General features: G+C 46.1%; 1 protein-coding gene across 1 annotated transcript in view; it reads left to right on the forward strand.

Annotated features, from left to right (window-relative positions):
• Positions 1–1,666: 1,666 nt before the first annotated feature.
• adck5 (aarF domain containing kinase 5) overlaps positions 1,667–19,964 on the forward strand; it is a 129,448-nt gene continuing 111,150 nt past the window's right edge. Inside the window, exon 1 of the mRNA XM_072254263.1 lies at positions 1,667–1,749. Within this exon, the coding sequence (XP_072110364.1) occupies positions 1,726–1,749 (24 nt within the window). The 5' untranslated portion in view covers positions 1,667–1,725. The remainder of the gene's footprint in view (positions 1,750–19,964) is intronic.

Here is a 19,964-nt window from a genome sequence, read left to right on the forward strand (position 1 = left end):
TTGCTCCTGAGGAAACCCTCATCCTGAAGTTGCTGTAATAATCAGCGATAAGGTCTCTGATTCCGCTGGGGACGTGATATTTGGTCAGTGTGAGCTGCACCAGCTTGTGCGGAATGGAGCCATATGCATTTGCCGGGTCGAGCCACAACACTACAAGTTGCCCTCGTTCTCTCTGACCTCCCTGATGAGCTGTGTCACCACACCGATGTGCTCCAGACAGCCCGGCATCCCTGAAATGCCACCCTTCTGGACTGATGTATCACTATAGGTGTTCTTTGCTAGGTAGGTGCACAACCGGTTGGAAACTGCACTGAAGAAGATCTTCGCCTCGACACACAGCAGGGAGATGATGCAAAACTGATCTATCTGGGTGGCATTTTCCTCCTTCGGGATCCACACCCCTTCAGCCACTCTCCACTGTTCTGGGATCTTCCCCCTTCTCCAGAAGATTCTCAGGATCTTCCACAGACGCAGCAGGAGTTTGGGGCAGTTCTTGTACACTTTGTATGAGGTGTTGCTTGGTCCTGGAGCCGAGCTTGCCCCTGCCTTGCGGACGATCTCTCTGACTTCCTTTAGTTGCAGCTCTGACATGTTGAACTGCACATCCAGTTCTGGTGGGTCTATTAGGGTGTCGCACTCTCCCAACTCCTGCTCTCTTTCAGGATCATTATATATCTTCTTCAGATGTTGGTCTATGTCTTCCTGTGAACAGGCCAGTTTCCCACTGCGCTTCTCCCCCAGCAACTCCTTGGTGAACTTGAAGGGATTGGCGATTTAAAGGCAGCACGTTTTCGGGCCCACTCTGCCCGGCGGAGGACCCTGATCTTCTTTCGTAGTATGCACATCAGCTGGGCCAAGCCAATGCGCTCCTCTTCTCCTGCCTCCTTGTATTGGGACTTCAGCGCTTTCATCTCCTGCCTGGATCCTCGATGCTCTTTGGTTCTTCGAGTAAGGTGTTTTGGAGCCTTCCTTCTCCTCCTCTCCGAACCGTTCAGCTGCGATACTAACAATAATTGTTGTCATGGCTTGCAGCTTCCTATCAACCCCTCCCTTCGTCGTTGCCTCCAGAATTTGGTTGACATCTTCAACAAACTGCTTCCACAGTGAAGTCATGTTAGCTGCAGGCCATCTGATCCGCCTCCTGTTAGACTTCATGTTAGAGGGATTAGTTTGCAACACTTGGAGGTTCTGGGCACAATGGGGTGACTCCGGGCCTAGCCCCTCCTTTGTCTCACCAGGTTGGACACCTGCGCGTTGTGCTGCTCCTGCTCCCGCCAAACACTTCATCCCCGCTTTGTGGATCTTCAAGCCGCGATCGTTCTATGTTAATATATGTTCATATTTTATATTACTATTAATATATGTAACTTTTGATTTTGCACAATTTAAAATCTACTTTTTATATATATATATATATATATATTCTTACTGTGATTGTTTTTCTTTCTTATTATCATGTATTTCATTGAACTGCTGCTGCTAAGTTAACAAATGTCACACTTGCCGGCAATAATGAACCTGATCTCGATTGCGGAGATGTCGCGGGCGGCAAGCGGATCGGACTACAATATCCATAAAGCAGTGGGGCGAGACCGGTATCACGTGGCTACGCTGGCACTCGGTAGCGAGGTGACGTAGAGGTGAAGGGGCGGATCGTTGCTAGGAGGCGAAGGGCCGGGACGGAGGCAAGCGGCGCGGGTTGTCCGGGGTTTCGGCGGTGGAAGCATGTGGCGAGACTCGCTGCTCAAGGTGAAGGCGGGGACGGGATCGGGATCGGGATCGCGCTGTGGAGGGAGGGAGGGAGGTGGCTGAGGGCGCCCGGTGCAGGGAAACACGGAGGGAGATGAGGTGTGGCCGATGAGCAGTGACATTGGTAAAAATTGGTTTAGTATTGTCAGATATGTCGCGATACGGTGAAAGCTTGTCTTGCATACTGCCCGTACAGATCATAAATAAAACACAAGCGTATTGAGGCAGAGCAAGGTAAAAACAATAACAGAATGCAGAATAAAGTGTTACAGAGAAGGTGCAGTGCAGTGCAAGTGCACTTTCATAATGAGGTAGACTGAAGTCGGATCCATCTTAATGTACCTGTATAAGACCGTTCAGCAGAAGCAGTCCTTGAGCCTGGTGGTACGTGCTTTCAGGCTTTAAGTGTTTTGCCCGGTGGTGGGGGTGGAGTGGGGGCTTTGATTATGCTGGTCGCCTTACAGAGAAGTGTGGTACCAGGACCAGAATCAGGTTTAACATCAATGTCCTGAAATTTGTTGTTTTTGCGGGAGCAGTACAATGTAATACACAACACTAGAGGAAAAAAATCTTAATTACAGTAAGTATGTATGATGAATAGGTAAACGTAATAAGCAGTGCAAAAATAAAAATGAAAGTAGTGAGGTAGTGTTCATGGGTTCAGTGTCCATTCAGAAATTGGAGGGCAGAGGGGAAGAAGCTGTTCCTGAATCGTTGAGTGTGTGTCTTCAGGCTCTTGTACTTCCTCCTTGATGGCAGCAATGAGAAGAGGGCGTGTCCTGGGTGATGAGGGTCCTCAATTGATGGATACTGCCTTACATAGCAGTTTGCGTGACACTATTACAGGTCGGGGAGTCTCGGAGTTCGAGGTTCAATTCAGGTGCCGTTCTGTAAGGAGTCTGTATATGTCCTTCCTGTGGGATGTGTGAGTTTTCTCTGGGTGCTCTCCCTCCTGGCACTTATCCTTGCAAGCAGAACATGTGCTACGTCTGCCCCCTCACTTCCCTCACTACTATTCATGGGTCTAAACAGTCCTTCCAGGTGAGGCAACACTTCACCTGTTAGTCTGTTGGTGTCATATATTGTGTCTGGTGCTCCCATGTAGCCTCCTGTATATCGGTGAGACCTGGTGTAGATTGGGAGACCGCTTCACCGAGCACCTACGCTCCGTCCGCCAGAAAAAGCAGGATCTCCCAGTGGCCACCCATTTTAATTCCTTTTCCAATTCCGTTATGTCCATTCATGGCCTCCTCTGCTGTCGTGGTGAAGCAACTTAGGTTGGAGGAACAGCACCTTGTATTCCATTTGGGTAGCCTCCAACCCAGTGGCACCAACATCGATTTCTCAAACTTTTAGTAATGTTCCCACCCCTCCACTCCCTCTCCTTCACCATTTTCAATCCCCTTTTCCCTCTCTCACCTTATCTCTTTGCCTGCCCATTGCCTTCCTCTGCTGCTCCTCCCCCCTTTTCTTTCTTCCATGGTCTTCGGTCTCTTTCACTAATCAACTTCCCAGCTCTTCATCCAACCCCCTTCAGGTTTCACCTAACACCCAGCGTTTTTCTCTCTCCCCTCCCCCCCCACCTTTCAAATATACTCCTCAGCTTTTTTTTTCACCGGTCCTGCCTAAAGGCTTCGGCCCGAAACGTCAACTGTTCATTCGTTTCCATAGATGCTGCCTGGCCTGCTGAGTTCCTCCAGCATTTTGTGTGTGTTGCTGGGATTTCCAGCATCTGCACATTTTCTCTTGTTTGTGATTAGATTTCTGAATGTTGTTCCTTTTTTTGCATCATTTATTATCTTTGTAATTCTCAGTAATTTTGTCTCTGCCTTGTACTGCTGCTGCAAAACAACAAATTTCACCACATATAGGTTAGTGATAATAAATCTGATTCTGCCACATGTGCCAAGATACAGTAAAATTCTTACCTGCCTTCCAGGATCAATTGTTCATCAATGGAGTGCGAAAGAAAACAGACTATAGTGTTACAGCAACAGCAAAATGCAGTGCCGGTAGACAAGGGCCACAGTCAGGTAGATTAGAAGTTCGAGACTTTATCTTTTATTGTCTGAGATTCTGATAACAGTGGAGTAGAAGCTGTCCTTGTGTCTGGCTGTTTCTGTTTTCAGAGTTTTGTATCTTCCACTTGACCGGTGAGGGGGAGAAAGAGAGAATGAAGTTCGAGTTTATTGAACCAAACAAAACAAAATTCCTTTGGACTATGGTGCACACATGGCACATTAAACAAAGTACTATCACAAATAAGTTAATAAAATGTGATTCAAAATGTATGTATTGCGCAGGTAAACAGTATGGTAAATTGTTCATGTTCTAGTGGTGAGACCTCGGTGGTGGCAGGGTATTCATTAGTCTCACAGACTGCGGGAACAAGCTGTTACCTAGTTTAACAGTCCTAGTCCTGATGCTTTTGTACCTCCTTCCTGATGGTAATGGGTCAGTGATTGTGGGATTGGTGGTTGGGATCCTCAACAATACTTCAAGTCCTTTGTATACAAGACTCCTGGTAAATGTCACAAATAGGGATGAAGGACACCCTGTTGATCCTCTTGGTGGTTTTTTGCTGCGACTGGATTAGGAGAGTCCCTGATTATGTTGGTGCTTTCCTGAGCCAGTGGGAAGTGTAGACATAGTCCATGGAGGGGTATCTGATTTCAGTGATGGACTAAGTTGTGGTTCTTGCTGTCTTGGATGGAACAGCTGACATACCAAGCTGTGATGTACCTGGACAGGCTGCACTATCTGGTGCATCTGTAAATGTTGGTGAAGGTTATTTGGACTTTCTTTACAGATCATTCTATATGTTCATAGTATTACCTTTCCTATGCATTTGCTCTGTTTTGTATAAAGGGCACCAATCTCTGAGTCATGCAAACCTTACAGTGTTTGTGGGGCTTTTACTTTTAAAGACTATAGATCTTTAATTCTCCCCCTTTCCCCTCTCCTAGTTTCACCTATCACCTACCACCTTGTGCTTGGGTCTTGGCCCAAAACATCAACTGTTTACTCTTTTCCATAGATGCTGCCCAGCCAGCTGAGTTCCTCCAGTATTTTGTGTGTGTTGATCTTTATTTGTTGCAAGCACATTGAAATATATTGCGAAATGGGTTCTTTGTTTCAATGACCGGCAGTCCGAGGATGTGTGTGAGGCAGGCTGCAAATGTCTGGCATCGATATAGTTAACTCTGTCCACTATGGGGCATATGCCCTTGATGACTGTTAGCAGCCACAGTCTGAGATGCAGTCCTTCCCCCACAAAGACTTGCGCAAAGCTCCATTGCGTGTACTCAGCCTGGAATGTTCCAGTTCAAAGTACATTTGTTATCACAGTATGTATGCAGTATACAACCCTTCCACACAGACAGCCATGAAACAAAGAAAAACCATGGAACCAATCCGTTCAACGAGAAACATCAAATATCATACGTGCAAAAAACCGTGCAAACAGCAACAGAAAAAGTTGAAAATACAGGATATAAAACGCAAAATGCATATTTTGGTACAGGTGAGATCAGTGTTCATTATTTGCATATTAAAATGCACATTTTAGTACAGGTAAGATGAGTGTTCATTATCTGCAGGAGTAACAAAAAAAGAGCAACCAGAACTAGGACACATCATAAAAATGGAACTGGAGTCCAAATCTACAATCCACAGTGATTAAACCTTGCTCAGGCTCCATCCGCCGACAGCATGGTGGGAGAAAAAGATCACTCAAATGCAAAAACCTTGGGAGCAACGAGCGAAAGCCGGCCACATGCCGCCACCTTTTCCGGCAGCAGCAAGCCAGGGGCTGGTAGACGGTGCTGAACACCCACCTCAATTATTTCAGTCTTCCTTGGAGCTTTGATTGGCGAGAGATGGAGTCGCACGTGGCTCGAGGCTTCCTGGCCTCTGCCTCTGTGCTGCTTGCTTTGGTTGCAGCCTTGTGAAACCCCAAAGCGCTAGATCACCCGATCGGTCCAAGATCTCACCACCAGAATGTCGATTACAGGCTCTAACAGTAGCAGAACCATATCTGAAATAAAATAAAGATGTGAAGACAGTGAAAGGAATTGCTTCGTGACCCGTCTTGAGGACGTTGCCTTTGATAGTGTTGCTCACTGGCTCCAGCTTCTTCCAGCAGTTGGACACCTCGAACTGGAAGACGTGCAAATTTTCAGCAGAATGGAGTGTGGTTTCACTGAATTAATGATCCTTCAGCAGCACTTAATGTCTGCCTCAGTCGGCACCCAGTAGGTCAGTGCTACCCCAGTTACTCAGCTGCTTTGGGTGAACCGCGAGTGGGACCTCTGGAAACCTTTAGAGAGACACAGCATGACATCACAGAAAGAGGCCATTCAGCCCATCTAGTCCATACCAGGCTGTTATTCTGACTAGTCACATTGACCTGCACCTGGACTATAGCCCTCCCATCCATGTACTTATCCAAACTTCTCTTAAATGTTAAATTCAAACACGTATCCACCACTTTCACTGGTAGCTCATTCCACTCACACTTCCTCCTGATTGAAGAAATTCCCCATTGTGTTCACCTTAAATATTTAACCTTTCACCCTTAACCTATGATCTCTAGTTCCAGTCTCACCCAACCTTAGTGGAAAAAGTCTGCTTGAATTTACCCTATCTATACCCCGCATAATTTTGTATCATTCTCTATATACAGTGTAATATGGCATGGGAGATCGTGGTCTTTCCGTAACTGTGATTGTTCTTGGCAAATTTTTCTACAGAAGTGGCTTGTCATTGCGGCCTTTTGGGCAGTGGCTTTACGAGACGGGTGACCCCAGCCATTATGAATACTCTTCAGAGATTGTCTGCTTGTTGTCAGTGGTTGCATAACCAGCACTTGCGATCTGCACCAGCTACTCATACGATCATCCACTGTCTACTCCCTTGGCTTCACGTGATCACGATCTCCATGGTGCCTCTTATTTTGTACACCAATATCAAATCTCCACACTTGTGCCTACGCTCCAGGGAGTAAAGTCCTAACCTATTAAACCCAGACCTTCTTTTCAGACATATGGTTCAGAGAGGTAGTTGACAATCTCAGCCTCAGCACAACTGTCCTGAGGGCAGTATGTGTCAAGTCAAGTTTATTGTAATATGTACAAATACAGGTACAGTATATACTATGTAAAACTTAGTTGGAGCAGATCCCAGGCACGCAACATTAGAGACACAATATTCAAAAGAAACACTTACTGAAAATTAAACAATAATTATACTTTTGTTCAAGATTGTGCCTGCATACAACACTCCTTCAGTCAACATCTTCTGGACAGATTGTGGAACCATGTATTTCACTTTTATGTCTTTTACATAGAAACATAGAAAATAGGTGCAGGAGTAGGCCATTCGGCCCTTCGAGTCTGCACCGCCATTCAGTATGATCATGGCTGATCATCCAACGCAGAACCCTGTATCAGCCTTCCCTCTATACCCCCGATCCCTTTAGCCACAAGCGCCATATCTAACTCCCTCTTAAATATAGCCAATGAACTGGCCTCAACTGTTTCCTGTGGCAGAGAATTCCACAGATTCACCACTGTCTGTGTGAAGAAGTTTTTTCTCATCTCGGTCCTAAAAGGCTTCCCCTTTATCCTCAAACTGTGACCCCTTGTTCTGGACTTCCCCAACATCGGGAACAAACTTCCTGCATTCTGCCTGTCCAATCCCTTTAGGATTTTATATGTTTCAATAAGAACCCCCCTCAATCTTCTAAATTCCAACGAGGATAAGCCTAGTCGAACCAGTCTTTCCTCATATGAAAGTCCTGCCATCCCAGGAATCAATCTGGTGAACCTTCTTTGTACTCCCTCTATGGCAAGAATGTCTTTCCTCAGATTAGGGGACCAAAACTGCACACAGTACTCCAGGTGTGGTCTCACCAAGGCCTTGTACAACTGCAGTAGTACCTCCCTGCTCCTGTACTCGAATCCTCTTGCTATGAATGTCAGCATACCATTCGCCTTTTTCACCGCCTGCTGTACCTGCATGCCCACTTTCAATGACTGGTGTATAATGACACCCGGGTCTCGTTGCACCTCCCCTTTTCCTAATTGGCCACCATTCAAATAATAATCTGTTTTCCTGTTTTTGCCACCAAAGTGGATAATCTCTCATTTATCCACATTAAATTGCATCTGCCGTGAATTTGCCCGCTCACCTAACCTATCCAAGTCACCCTGCATCCTCTTAGCATCCTCCTCACAGCTAACATTGCCGCCCAGCTTCGTGTCATCGCAAACTTGGAGATGCTGCATTTAATTCCCTCATCCAAGTCATTAATATATATTGTAAACAACTGGGGTCCCAGCACTGAGCCTTGCGGTACCCCACTGGTCACTGCCTGCCATTCTGAAAAGGTCCCTTTTATTCCCACTCTTTGCTTCCTGTCTGCCAACCAATTCTCTATCCACATCAATACCTTACCCCCAATACCGTGTGCTTTAAGTTTGCCCACTAATCTCCTGTGTGGGACCTTGTCAAAAGCCTTTTGAAAATCCAAATATACCACATCCACAGGTTCTCCCCTATCCACTCTACTAGTTACATCCTCAAAAAATTCTATGAGATTCGTCAGACGTGATTTTCCTTTCACAAATCCATGCTGACTTTGTCCAATGATTTCACCGCTTTCCAAATGTGCTGTAATCACATCTTTGATAACTGACTCTAGCATTTTCCCCACCACCGATGTTAGGCTAACCGGTCTATAATCCCCCGGTTTCTCTCTCCCTCCTTTTTTAAAAAGCGGGGTTACATTAGCCACCCTCCAACCCTCAGGAACTAGTCCAGAATCTAAAGAGTTTTGAAAAATTATCACTAATGCATCCACTATTTCTTGGGCTACTTCCTTAAGCACTCTGGGATGCAGACCATCTGGGCCTGGGGATTTATCTGCCTTTAGTCCCTTCAATTTACCTAACACCACTTCCCTACTAACATGTATTTCCCTCAGTTCCTCCATCTCACTGGACCCTCTGTCACCTACTATTTCCGGAAGATTATTTATGTCCTCCTTAGTGAAGACAGAACCAAAGTAGTTATTCAATTGGTCTGCCATGACCTTGCTCCCCATAATCGATTCACCTGTTTCTGTCTGAGGGGACCTACATTTGTCTTAATCAATCTTTTTCTTTTCACATATCTATAAAAGCTTTTACAGTCAGTTTTTATGTTCCCTGCCAGTTTTCTCTCATAATCTTTTTTCCCTTTCCTAATTAAGCCTTTTGTCCTCTTCTGCTGGAGTCTGAATTTCTCCCAGTCCTCAGGTGAGCCACTTTTTCTGGCTAATTTGTATGCTTCTTCTTTGGAATTGATACTATCCCTAATTTCCCTTGTCAGCCACGGGTGCACTACCTTCCTTGATTTATTCTTTTGCCAAACTGGGATGAATAATTGTTGTAGTTCATCCATGCGATCTTTAAATGCTTGCCATTACATATCCACCGTCAATCCTTTAAGTGCCCTTTTACATTTGTTTTTTGTCTTGGATATAACTCTAGAACTGCTGGAGCCTGTGATTTACTCTTTGGAGATCATTTGGGTGTTTCAGTGAATTGAATTGACTTTATTACTTACGTCCGTCACATACATTTGTAAAAATCATTACGTTATGTCTCTGTTCAACTGTGCAATTATAGTAATTTATAATAAGTATGTACAACAGCATAGTCAATATAACATAGAAATACAGTTGCGTCAGCATGAATTAATCAGTCTGATGGCCTGGTGGAAGAAGCTGTCCCGGAGCCTGTTGGTCCTGGCTCTTATGCTGTGGTACCACTTCCTGGATGGTAGCAGCTGGAACAGTTTGTGGTTGGGGTGACTCGGGTCCCCAATGATCCTTTGGGCCCTTTTTACACACCTATCTGTGTAAATGTCCTGAATAGTGGGATGTTCACATCTACAGATGCGCTGGGCTGTCGGCTCCACTCTCTGCAGAGTCCTGCGATTGAGGGAAGTACAGTTCCCATACCAGTCAGTGATACGGCTAGTCAGGATGCTCTCAATCGTGCCGCTATAGAAAGTTCTTAGAATATGGGGGCTCATACCAAACTTCCTCAACCATCTGAGGTGCAAGAGGTGCTGTTGTGCCTTTTTCACCAACATCCGGTATGTACAGACCACGTGAGATCCTCAGTGATGTTTATGCCAAGAAGCTTAAAGCTATTCACCCTCCCAACCCCAGATCCATTGACATCTATTGGGGTTAGCCTGTCTCCATTCCTCCTGTAGTCCACAACCAGCTCCTTTGTTTTTGTGACATTGAGGGAGAGGTTGTTTTCTTGACACCACTGTGTCAGGGTGATGACTTCCTTTCTGCAGGCTGCCTCGTTATTATTTGAGATTAGGCCAATCAGTGTAGCATCATCAGCCAATTTAATTAGCAGATTGGAGCTGTGGGTGGTGACACAGTCATGGGTATGTAGAGAGTAAAGGAGGGGGCACCTGTGTTGAGGAGAAGAGGTGCTCTATAGTCTCCGAGAGGATTCCAGGAGGCAGAGACAGCATGCATGAACTTCATTGTGAGAAGGCTATGGGAAGGGGTGTAAGCCAATGTTTGACTCCATTTTGCCGATTAAAGCTTCCATTTTGCTGATTAAGCAATGAGGGGGATTGAAACATCGAGATGAATGCGGAGGTTTGGCGTTCGTTTGGGTGCTTTAGCGCTCTGCAGTATCCGAGAGGATTCCGGGAGGCAGAGGCAGTGTATGTGAACCTCATGGCGAGCGGGCTGCGGGATGGGTCGCAAGCCGATTGAAGCAGCGAGGGATATTGAAACATTGAGGCAAATGTGGAAGGTGAGAGGCGGCTGCCTGCCTTTTGATCGCTGTGGAGAGGGGAGAGCCGGCTGCTGTGGAGAGGGGAGAGCCGGCTGCTGTGCCCAGAGAATGTTACCCAGGTTTTCTGCATTTTGGATATGGACTTTTACTATAGACTTTTTTCAGTCTTAAAGTTTTTCATATTCTGTGTTTTTCACCCCATCTTTCTTTTTTTTTGTTAGGGGAGGAGGATTTGGGGGTGTCATACGGGAGGTGGCTGGGAACGGACCCAAGTGCAAGACACAGACACTGAAGTACTAGGGACGGGACTAGGATACAGGGCAATGGCAAGGACATGGACAGGAAAACCAGGAACCTGGAACAGGACTGGACAAGAGAGCTAGGAGCCCGGGCTTGGACTCCGAGCCAGAGACTGGACAAGGACCCAGTACCTGGGTCTTGTCTCTGGCTTGGACCCCAGAACTAGGCAAGGGTGAGGCTTGGCAGGCAGGCAGGATGAGGCTGGAGTCTTCAGGCTTGAGGTGAGAGGCGAGGCTTGGCAGGAGGCTGGATGGACTCTGAGCCAGAGAATGGACAAGGACCCAGTACCTGGGTCTTGCCTCTGGCTCGGACCTCAGAACTAGGCAAAGACGAGGCTTGGCAAGCAGGCAGGACGAGGCTGGAGTCTTCAGGCTTGAGGCTAGGCAGGATCCTCCTGGGCAGGGCGCGGATCACCACCCGACAGAGGCAAGGGACAGGAAGGGACAGAACCAACTGCAGGTAACGGCGAGACGGCCTGGCTTACCCGACGGAGGCAAGGGACAGGAAGGGAGCTAGGTACAGGGTGGCTCCAGGACAAGACTGCAGGCGAGATGAGGCGAGAGTTACCAGCAAGACAAGGCAAGGCTTCAGGCAATGCAAGGCGGGGCGAGATTTACCGGCAAGACAAGGCAGGGCTTCAGGCGAGGAAGGAATACAAGGTGTAAGGACAAAAACAATCCAGCAGCCACGCCCTGCTCTCTGAAGGTATTTATGCAGCCAGCCCCTACGAGTATCAGCTGATTCAATTAGAACTCAACAAGCCAGAAACAGGGTAGACAGGAAAACCTGGAGCAGGGGTCGATGGACCGCACCATGAACCGGAATACGGACTCACAGACCGGACCATGACAGGGGGTCGATATGTCCGTTCTGTTTTGTTCATTTTTTGTGCGGGAAGAGGAATTTGGGGGTTGGTGATCATGCTGCCTTTCTTTTCTTTCTTAGTTTTTTGCCTACCTGGAGAAAAAGAATTTCAGGGTTGTATATTTTGATAATAAATGAACTTTAAACCTTTGAAGAAAACACAATCAAAACTAAGTAGAACAAAGACCATTGTAGTTCAGTTTTGGGTGCCTTGCTATATGAAAGATGTTATTAAAAATGTGCAGAAAAGGTTGATGAGGATGTTACCAGGACTTGAAGGTTGAGTTCTATGGAGAGGTTAGATAGATCAGGACTTTATTGATCTATAAGAGTCTATGAAGTGATCTCATAGCAGTGTATAAAATCAAGAGGGGCATTAATAGGGTGAATGCATACAGTCTTTTTATCCCAGGATTGGGGAATTAAATACTAGAGGCCATGGGTTTAAGGTGAAAGGGGAACGGCTCAACGTTCTGAGTGGGCCAATACTAGGAAAATTAAAATCTCCCGCTAATACACCCCTGGTAATTTTACAACTTTGGTTGGTGGGGTGGGCTTTCTCCTGCTCTGAGTCCTGACCCTTCTTAGTCTAGTTGAAACCCTCCCGTGCACCACAATGGCAAATTTACCTGCAAAGATATAGGTTCCTGTCTGATTGACGTGCAACCTGTCCCTCTCGTACAGGTTACCTCTACCTCAGAAGAGAGCCCAATGATCCAGGAACCTGAAGCATTGTCCCTGTACCAGCTCCTCAGCCACAAATTTATCTACATAGAACAGTACTGCACAGTACAGGCCCTCTGGCCCATGATGTTGTGCTGAGCTTTTCACCTACTCTAAGATGAATCTAAACCTTCCCTCTCACATAGCTGTCAATTTTTCTATCATCCATGTACCTATCTATGGGTCTCTTAAATGCCTTTAATGTACCTACCTCTGCCATTATTGACCTCACTGGCACGTAGCACTGGGAGTAATTGAGAGCTCACCACACTCAAGGTCCTGCTTCTTCTTACCTAACTCCCTATATTCATTCTTTAGGTAATCCCTCATTCTGCCTACTGTATGATGTTTGTACCAACAAGTACAGCAGCCTCTGGCCTTTCATCCCCCCACCCCCTGCGAAATCTCTGCAGCTGCTCAGCGAGCACCGGAGATGTAGAAACATAGAAACATAGAAAATAGGTGCAGGAGTAGGCCATTCGGCCCTACGAGCCTGCACCGCCATTTATTATGATCATGGCTGATCATCCAACTCAGAACCCCGCCCCAGCCTTCCCTCCATAACCCCTGACCCCCGTAGCCACAAGGGCCATATCTAACTCCCTCTTAAATATAGCCAATGTACTGGCCTCAACTGCTTCCTGTGGCAGAGAGTTCCACAGATTCACCACTCTCTGTGTGAAGAAGTTTTTCCTAATCTCGGTCCTAAAAGGCTTCCCCTCTATCCTCAAACTGTGGCCCCTCATTCTGGACTTCCCCAACATCGGGAACAATCTTCCTGCATCTTGCCTGTCCAATCCCTTTAGGATCTTATAAGTTTCAATCAGATCCCCCCTCAATCTTCTAAATTCCAACGAGTACAAGCCCAGTTCATCCAGTCTTTCTTCATATGAAAGTCCTGCCATCCCAGGAATCAATCTGGTGAACCTTCTTTGTACTCCCTCTATGGCAAGGATGTCTTTCCTCAGATTAGGGGACCAAAACTGCACACAATACTCCAGGTGTGGTCTCACCAAGGCCTTGTACAACTGCAGTAGTACCTCCCTGCTCCTGTACTCGAATCCTCTCGCTATAAATGCCAGCATACCATTCGCCTTTTTCACCGCCTGCTGTACCTGCATGCCCACTTTCAATGACTGGTGTATAAGACACCCAGGTCTTGTTGCACCTCCCCTTTTCCTAATCGGCCACCATTCAGATAATAATCTGTTTTCCCATTTTTGCCACCAAAGTGGATAACTTCACATTTATCCACATTAAATTGCATCTGCCATGAATTTGCCCACTCACCCAACCTATCCAAGTCACCCTGCATCCTCTTAGCATCCTCCTCACAGCTAACACTGCCGCCCAGCTTCGTGTCATCCGCAAACTTGGAGATGCTGCATTTAATTCCCTCATCCAAGTCATTAATATATATTGTAAACAACTGGGGTCCCAGCACTGAGCCTTGCGGTACTCCACTAGTCACTGCCTGCCATTCTGAAAAGGTCCCGTTTATTCCCACTCTTTGCTTCCTGTCTGCTAACCAACTCTCCACCCACACCAATACCTTACCCCCAATACCGTGTGCTTTAAGTTTGCACACTAATCTCCTGTGTGGGACCTTGTCAAAAGCCTTCTGAAAATCCAAATATACCACATCCACAGGTTCTCCCCTATCCACTGTACTAGTTACATCCTCAAAAAATTCTATGAGATTCGTCAGACATGATTTTCCTTTCACAAATCCATGCTGACTTTGTCCAATCATTTCACCGCTTTCCAAATGTGCTGTTATCACATCCTTGATAACTGACTCCAGCAGTTTCCCCACCACCGACGTTAGGCTAACCGGTCTATAATTCCCCGGTTTCTCTCTCCCTCCTTTTTTAAAAAGTAGAATTTGTACTTGGCAGAAATGGCCAGTTTCAGCAGCTGGCAGAAGTTCAAAGAGGTCACCTCGACCTACCTTAAATTGAGCACACAATAACCCCACAAGCAGAGAAATTCTTACTTGCCCCAAGCAGCTTTCTGTTCTGGGAGGCACTAACATAATGGCCTGGAAAGTAGGAAGAAACCGTGCTGTAAATATCTTTGAAATTAGAAAGATCTTGGAAACTTATTTTGTAAAGAGTTTTTTTGAGGCCCTCCATTGCTTGGGGTTGACCATGGATGTTGCCTCCTAGCTGTCTAAGTGATGCACGAGTTAGGGCAGTACGATATGGAGAGCAAGTTTTGCCCATGTCGGAGGATCCCTCTCTCTACAGAGCTGGTGAATCCAAAGGAACGGCAGAGAGCAATAAACCTTGGCACCAGTAGCATCACAGAAGTTGCAAGTCAACATTGAACTCAACGTAGGACTGCCTTAGGGACTCCAGCTGGGCTTATTCCCAAAGTCTTCCCCATGAGTGGGTATAGGGGCAAGGCAGCTGAAGTTTGAGATCAGAGTTTTCCACCGATGATGAGTCCCATCTGTTTGAAGCGACTGGTTGTAAGGTACCAGTAACCCACCTTTGCCCCTTCTTCTGTCAGTAGAAATGGTTCCACTGGGCTTAGTAGCTAAGCTCCATGATGGCTTATTCGGAGTGGCTTAGTTGCTAAATCAGAGCAAGAGGCTGAGAGTGAAGGAGTATGGAATCTCGGAGAGAAGACTTTTTTTTACACTGCTCAGGGAAAAGAAGCTAGACTGCGCAGGCACGTGACGTAGAGTGCCAAAGGTTTAAAAAAAGACCACCATATACAGCGGGTAGCGCAGTGAGAGGGAGCAGAGTAGGACGGCTTTGGCTCAACAGGCAGAGGCGTGAACAGCCAGAGGCGAGGGTAGGTTTCGGTAAGTTTTGTTTGTTTAGAGTAGAGAGAATGCCAGGCAGGATGTTGGAATGCTCCTCTTGCAGGATATGGGAAGTCAGGGAGACCTCCAGTCTCCCTGACAACAACACCTGCAAGAAGTGCATCCAGCTGCAGCTGCAGCTCCTAACAAACCGTGTTATGGAACTGGAGCAGGAGCTGGATGACCTCCAGATCATTCGGGAGAATGAGGTGTTTATAGATAGTAGCTACAGGGAGGTAGTTACACTAAAGGAGCAGCACACAGGTAATTGGGTTACCGTCAGGTGAGGGAAGGGGAAAGGGCAGGCAGAGCAGGGTTCCCCTGTGGCCATTCCCCTCAACAACAAGTATACTGATTTGGATACTGTTGGGGGGTTGACTTAACTGGGACAAGCTGCAGCAGCCAGATCTCTGGCACTGAGTCTGGTTCTGCAGTGCAGAAGGGAGGATGGAAGAGGAGAGCGGTAGTGATAGGGGACTCGATAGTTAGAGGTACAGAAAGGAGGTTCTGTGCTCATGACAGACTCCCGGATGGTTTGTTGCCTCCCGGATGCCAGGGTCAGAGATATCTCTGATCGCGTGCACAGCATTCTGAAGTGGGAGGGTGATCAGCCAGATGTCCTGGTACACATCGGTACCAATGACGTAGGAAGAAAGAGTGAGGAGGTCCTGAAGAGTGAGTATAGAGAGCTTGGTAGGAAGTTAAAAAGCAGGACCTGGAGGGTGATAATCTCAGGATTGCTACCTGTGCCACGTGCCAGTGAGGGTAAGAACAGGATGCTCTGGAGGATGAACAAGTCGCTGAGGAACTGGTGTAGGGGGCAGGGTTTCAGATTTCAGGATCATTGAGACCTCTTCTGGGGCAGGTGGGACCTGTACAAGAGAGACGGGTTACACCTGAACTACAAGGGGACCAATATCCTTGCAGGGAGATTTGTTAGTGCTTTTGGGGAGGGTTTAAACTAGATTTGCAGGGGGATGGGAACCAGAGTGCCAGAGCAGATAGTGGAGTGGGGGTGAAAATAAATGATGTTAATAGTTCATGCAAGGTCTCAAATAGAAGGGTTGAGTGTGGTGGTAATAATCTTCTGAGGTGTGTCTGTTTCAATGCAAGGAGTATTGTGGGGAAGGCTGACGAGCTGAGGCCGTGGATTGACACATGGATTTATGACGTTATACCCATTAGTGAAACTTGGCTACAGGAGGGGCAGGACTGGCAGCTTAATGTTCCAGGGTTCCAATGTTTCAGACGTAATAGAGGTAGAAGAATGAAGGGTGGGGGGGGGGGTAGCATTGCTAGTCAGGGAAAATGCAGCAGAGCTCAGGCAGGACAGATTAGAGGGCTTGTCTACCGAGGCTATATGGGTGGAGCTGAGAAATAGGAAAGGTACGACTACATTAATCGGGTTGTATTATAGACTACCCAATAGTCAGTGAGAATTGAGGAGCAAATCTGCAGAGAGATAGCAGACAACTGCAGGAAACATAAAGTTGTGATGGTAGGGGATTTTAATTTTCCACATATTGATTGGGACTCCCATGCTGTTAAAGGTCTAGACGGGTTAGAGTTTGTAAAATGTGTTCAGGAAAGTTTTCTAAATCAATACATAGAGGTGCCAACTAGAGGGGATGCAATATTAGATCTCCTATTAAGAAACGAGTTAGGATAGGTGACGGAAGTGTGTGTAGGGGAACACTTTGGTTCCAGTGATCATAACACCATTAGTTTCAACTTGATCATGGACAAGGATAGATCTGGTCCTTGAGTTGAGGTTCTAAACTGGAAAAAGGCCAAATTTGAAGAAATGAGGAATGATCTAAAAAGCGTGGATTGGGACAGGTTGTTCTCTGGTAAGAATGTGATTGGTAAGTGGGAGGCCTTCAAAGGAGAAATTTTGAGAGTGCAGAGATTGTATGTTCCTGTCAGGATTAAAGGCAAAGTGAATAAGAATAAGGAACCTTGGTTCTCAAGGGATATTGCAACTCTGATAAAGAAGAAGAGAGAGATGTATGACATGTATAGGAAACGGGGAGCAAATAAGGTGCTTGAGGAGTATAAAAATTGCAAAAACATAGTTAAGAAATCAGGAGGGCTAAAAGAAGACATGAGGTTGCTTTGGCAGTCAAGGTGAAGGATAATCCAAAGAGCTTCTACAGGTATATTAAGAGTAAAAGGATAGTAAGGGATAAAATTAGTGCTCTTGAAGATCAGAGTGGTCGGCTATGTATGGAACCAAAAGAAATGTGGGAGATCTTAAATAGGTTTTTTGTATCTGTATTTACTAAAGAAACTGGCATGGAAGCAATGGAAATAAGGCAAACAAGTAGTGAGGTCATGGAATCTATACAGATTGAAGAGGAGAAGGTGCTTGCTATCTTGAGGTAAATCAGAGTAGATAAATCCCCGGGACCTGACAGGGTATTCCCTCGGACCTTGAAGGAGACTAGTGTTGAAATTGCAAGGGCCCTGGCAGATATATTTAAAATGTCGGTACAGGTTTCCCCCGTCATCCGAAGGTAGAGCGTTCCTATGAAACGGTTTGTAAGCCGAAATGTCGTAAAGCGAAGAAGCAATTACCATTTATTTATATGGGAAAATTTTGTGAGCGTTCGCAGACCTAAAAATAACCTACCAAATCATGCCAGATAACACATAAAACCTAAAATAACAGTAACATATAGTAAAAGCAGGAATGATATGATAAATACACAGCCTATATAAAGTAGAAATACTTTTCTACAATCATTACTGCACTGTTCTCCGTAGTGAAAATCTCACGCAAGCACCGTCGGCAGAAAATCTCACGCAAGCGCTGTTGGCAAAAATATGGCGCAAGCGCTCTCCAGTAACCTTTAAGCTATGAAGCTGCCAAATCATACCAAATAACACGTAAAAATACACAGCCTGTATAAAGTAGAAATAATGTATGCACAGTGTAGTATCACTTACTGGAATTGGGAAGACAGCGCAGAGCACACTGATGATGGTGTGTTCGGCTGAGTCGTTGGAGTTTGGGTGGTGCCATGGCCCCCACCCTCCAGGCCGCTGACAAATACCGAACCGCGAAGCATGCAGGGGTCCAGCGGTAGCCGGGAGGCATCCAGCACATCATTAAGAAAAAAGCTGAAATAAACATGCTAATTAATTAGGTGCTGCCCGGCTCGTAATTGTCGGCCCAGATCAGTGCCGATTGCCGATTACATCGCCTTTGATCTGGGCGGACGTTTAAGTGTGGGGCGGCACCTAATTAATTAGCATGTTTATTTCGGCTTTTTTCTTAAAGATGTGCTGTGTGCCTCCCGGCTCCTGCTGTATTCTCCGCAAATCGGTACAGATCTGTCCACGGCCTGGGTGTTGGGGTGGTGGGACACTGGGGTGTCATCTCGTCGTCTGTTTCCATTAGAGCAAGCAGCTCATCTTCTCCTATGACTGCCTGCTTCGATGTCGAAGGTCGAGGTTCGTCGTCTGCTGTGGCTGATGTGGAAGGCTTGCGTGACTGCTGAGCCTCGCACATTTTTCTATCACACAGTTCTTTGTAAGGACTCAAACCATGCTGCAAATATCTCCTAAACCTACGTACCCTTTCAAAATTAAAGTCGTACTTATCATTGCAGAGAAAATCTCACGCAGTTGCTTCACGTTCATTTCGCTACTGCATTCGGTTTCGATTGTTATCCTTTTTTCTTCCAATTGCATCAGCTCTTCATCTATCAAATCTTGGTCATGGGATGCCAAAACCTTTTCAACATCATGTTCGTCAGCTTCCACAAGCCAAACTCACTTTGTCCTTACTTCGTTCACCACGATCAAAATGCTTAATTATGTCTAGTTTTACGCTAAGTGTAACACCCTTACGAGCCCTTAAAAGCCTAAAGGCTTTTCTGACACCATAGAACTCATCTTGCAAATGGCTGCTCGGGGCGTGTGCTGATTTTTTTTACGCACAGTATTTTTTATCGCGCGCTGCTTTTTTTTCATAACAGTGAAAACACCTTCTGAAAGTGAAAACAGGGTACTAATGTACGTCTTTCGTAACAGTGAGGTTTCGTAAAGCGAAGGTTCGAAAAGCGGGGGACGCCTGTATCTGCGGGTGAGGTGCCGGAGGATTGGAGGATAGCTCATGTTGTTCCGTTGTTTGTAAAAGTCTCTAAAGGTAATCCAGGAAATTATAGGCCGGTTAGTTTGACGTTGGTAGTAGGTAAATTATTGGAAAGGGTACTGAGAGATAGGATCTACAAATATTTGGATAGACAGGGACTTACTAGGGAGAGTCAACATGGCTTTGTGCGTGGTAGGTCATGTTTAACGGATCTATTAAAGTTTTTCGAGGAGGTTACCAGGAAAGTGGATGAAGGGAAGGCAGTGGATGTTGTCTACATGGATTTCAGTAAGGCCTTTGACAAGGTCCCATGTGGGAGGTTAGTTAGGAAGATTCAGTCGCTAGGTATACATGGAGAGGTAGTAAATTGGATTAGACATTGGTTCAGTGGAAGAAGCCAGAGAGTGGTAGTGGAGGATTGCTTCTCTGAGTAGAGACCTGTGACTAGTGGTGTAGTGCTGGGTCCGTTGTTATTTGTCATCTATATCAATGATCTGGATGATTATGTGGTAAAGTGGATCAGCAAATTTGCTGATGATAAAAAGATTGGAGGTGTAGTGGACAGTGAGGAAGGTTTTCAAAGCTTGCAGAGGGATTTGGACCA

The sequence above is a fragment of the Mobula birostris genome, chromosome 3, assembly GCF_030028105.1.
Source record: "Mobula birostris isolate sMobBir1 chromosome 3, sMobBir1.hap1, whole genome shotgun sequence".
NCBI lineage: Eukaryota > Metazoa > Chordata > Chondrichthyes > Myliobatiformes > Myliobatidae > Mobula > Mobula birostris.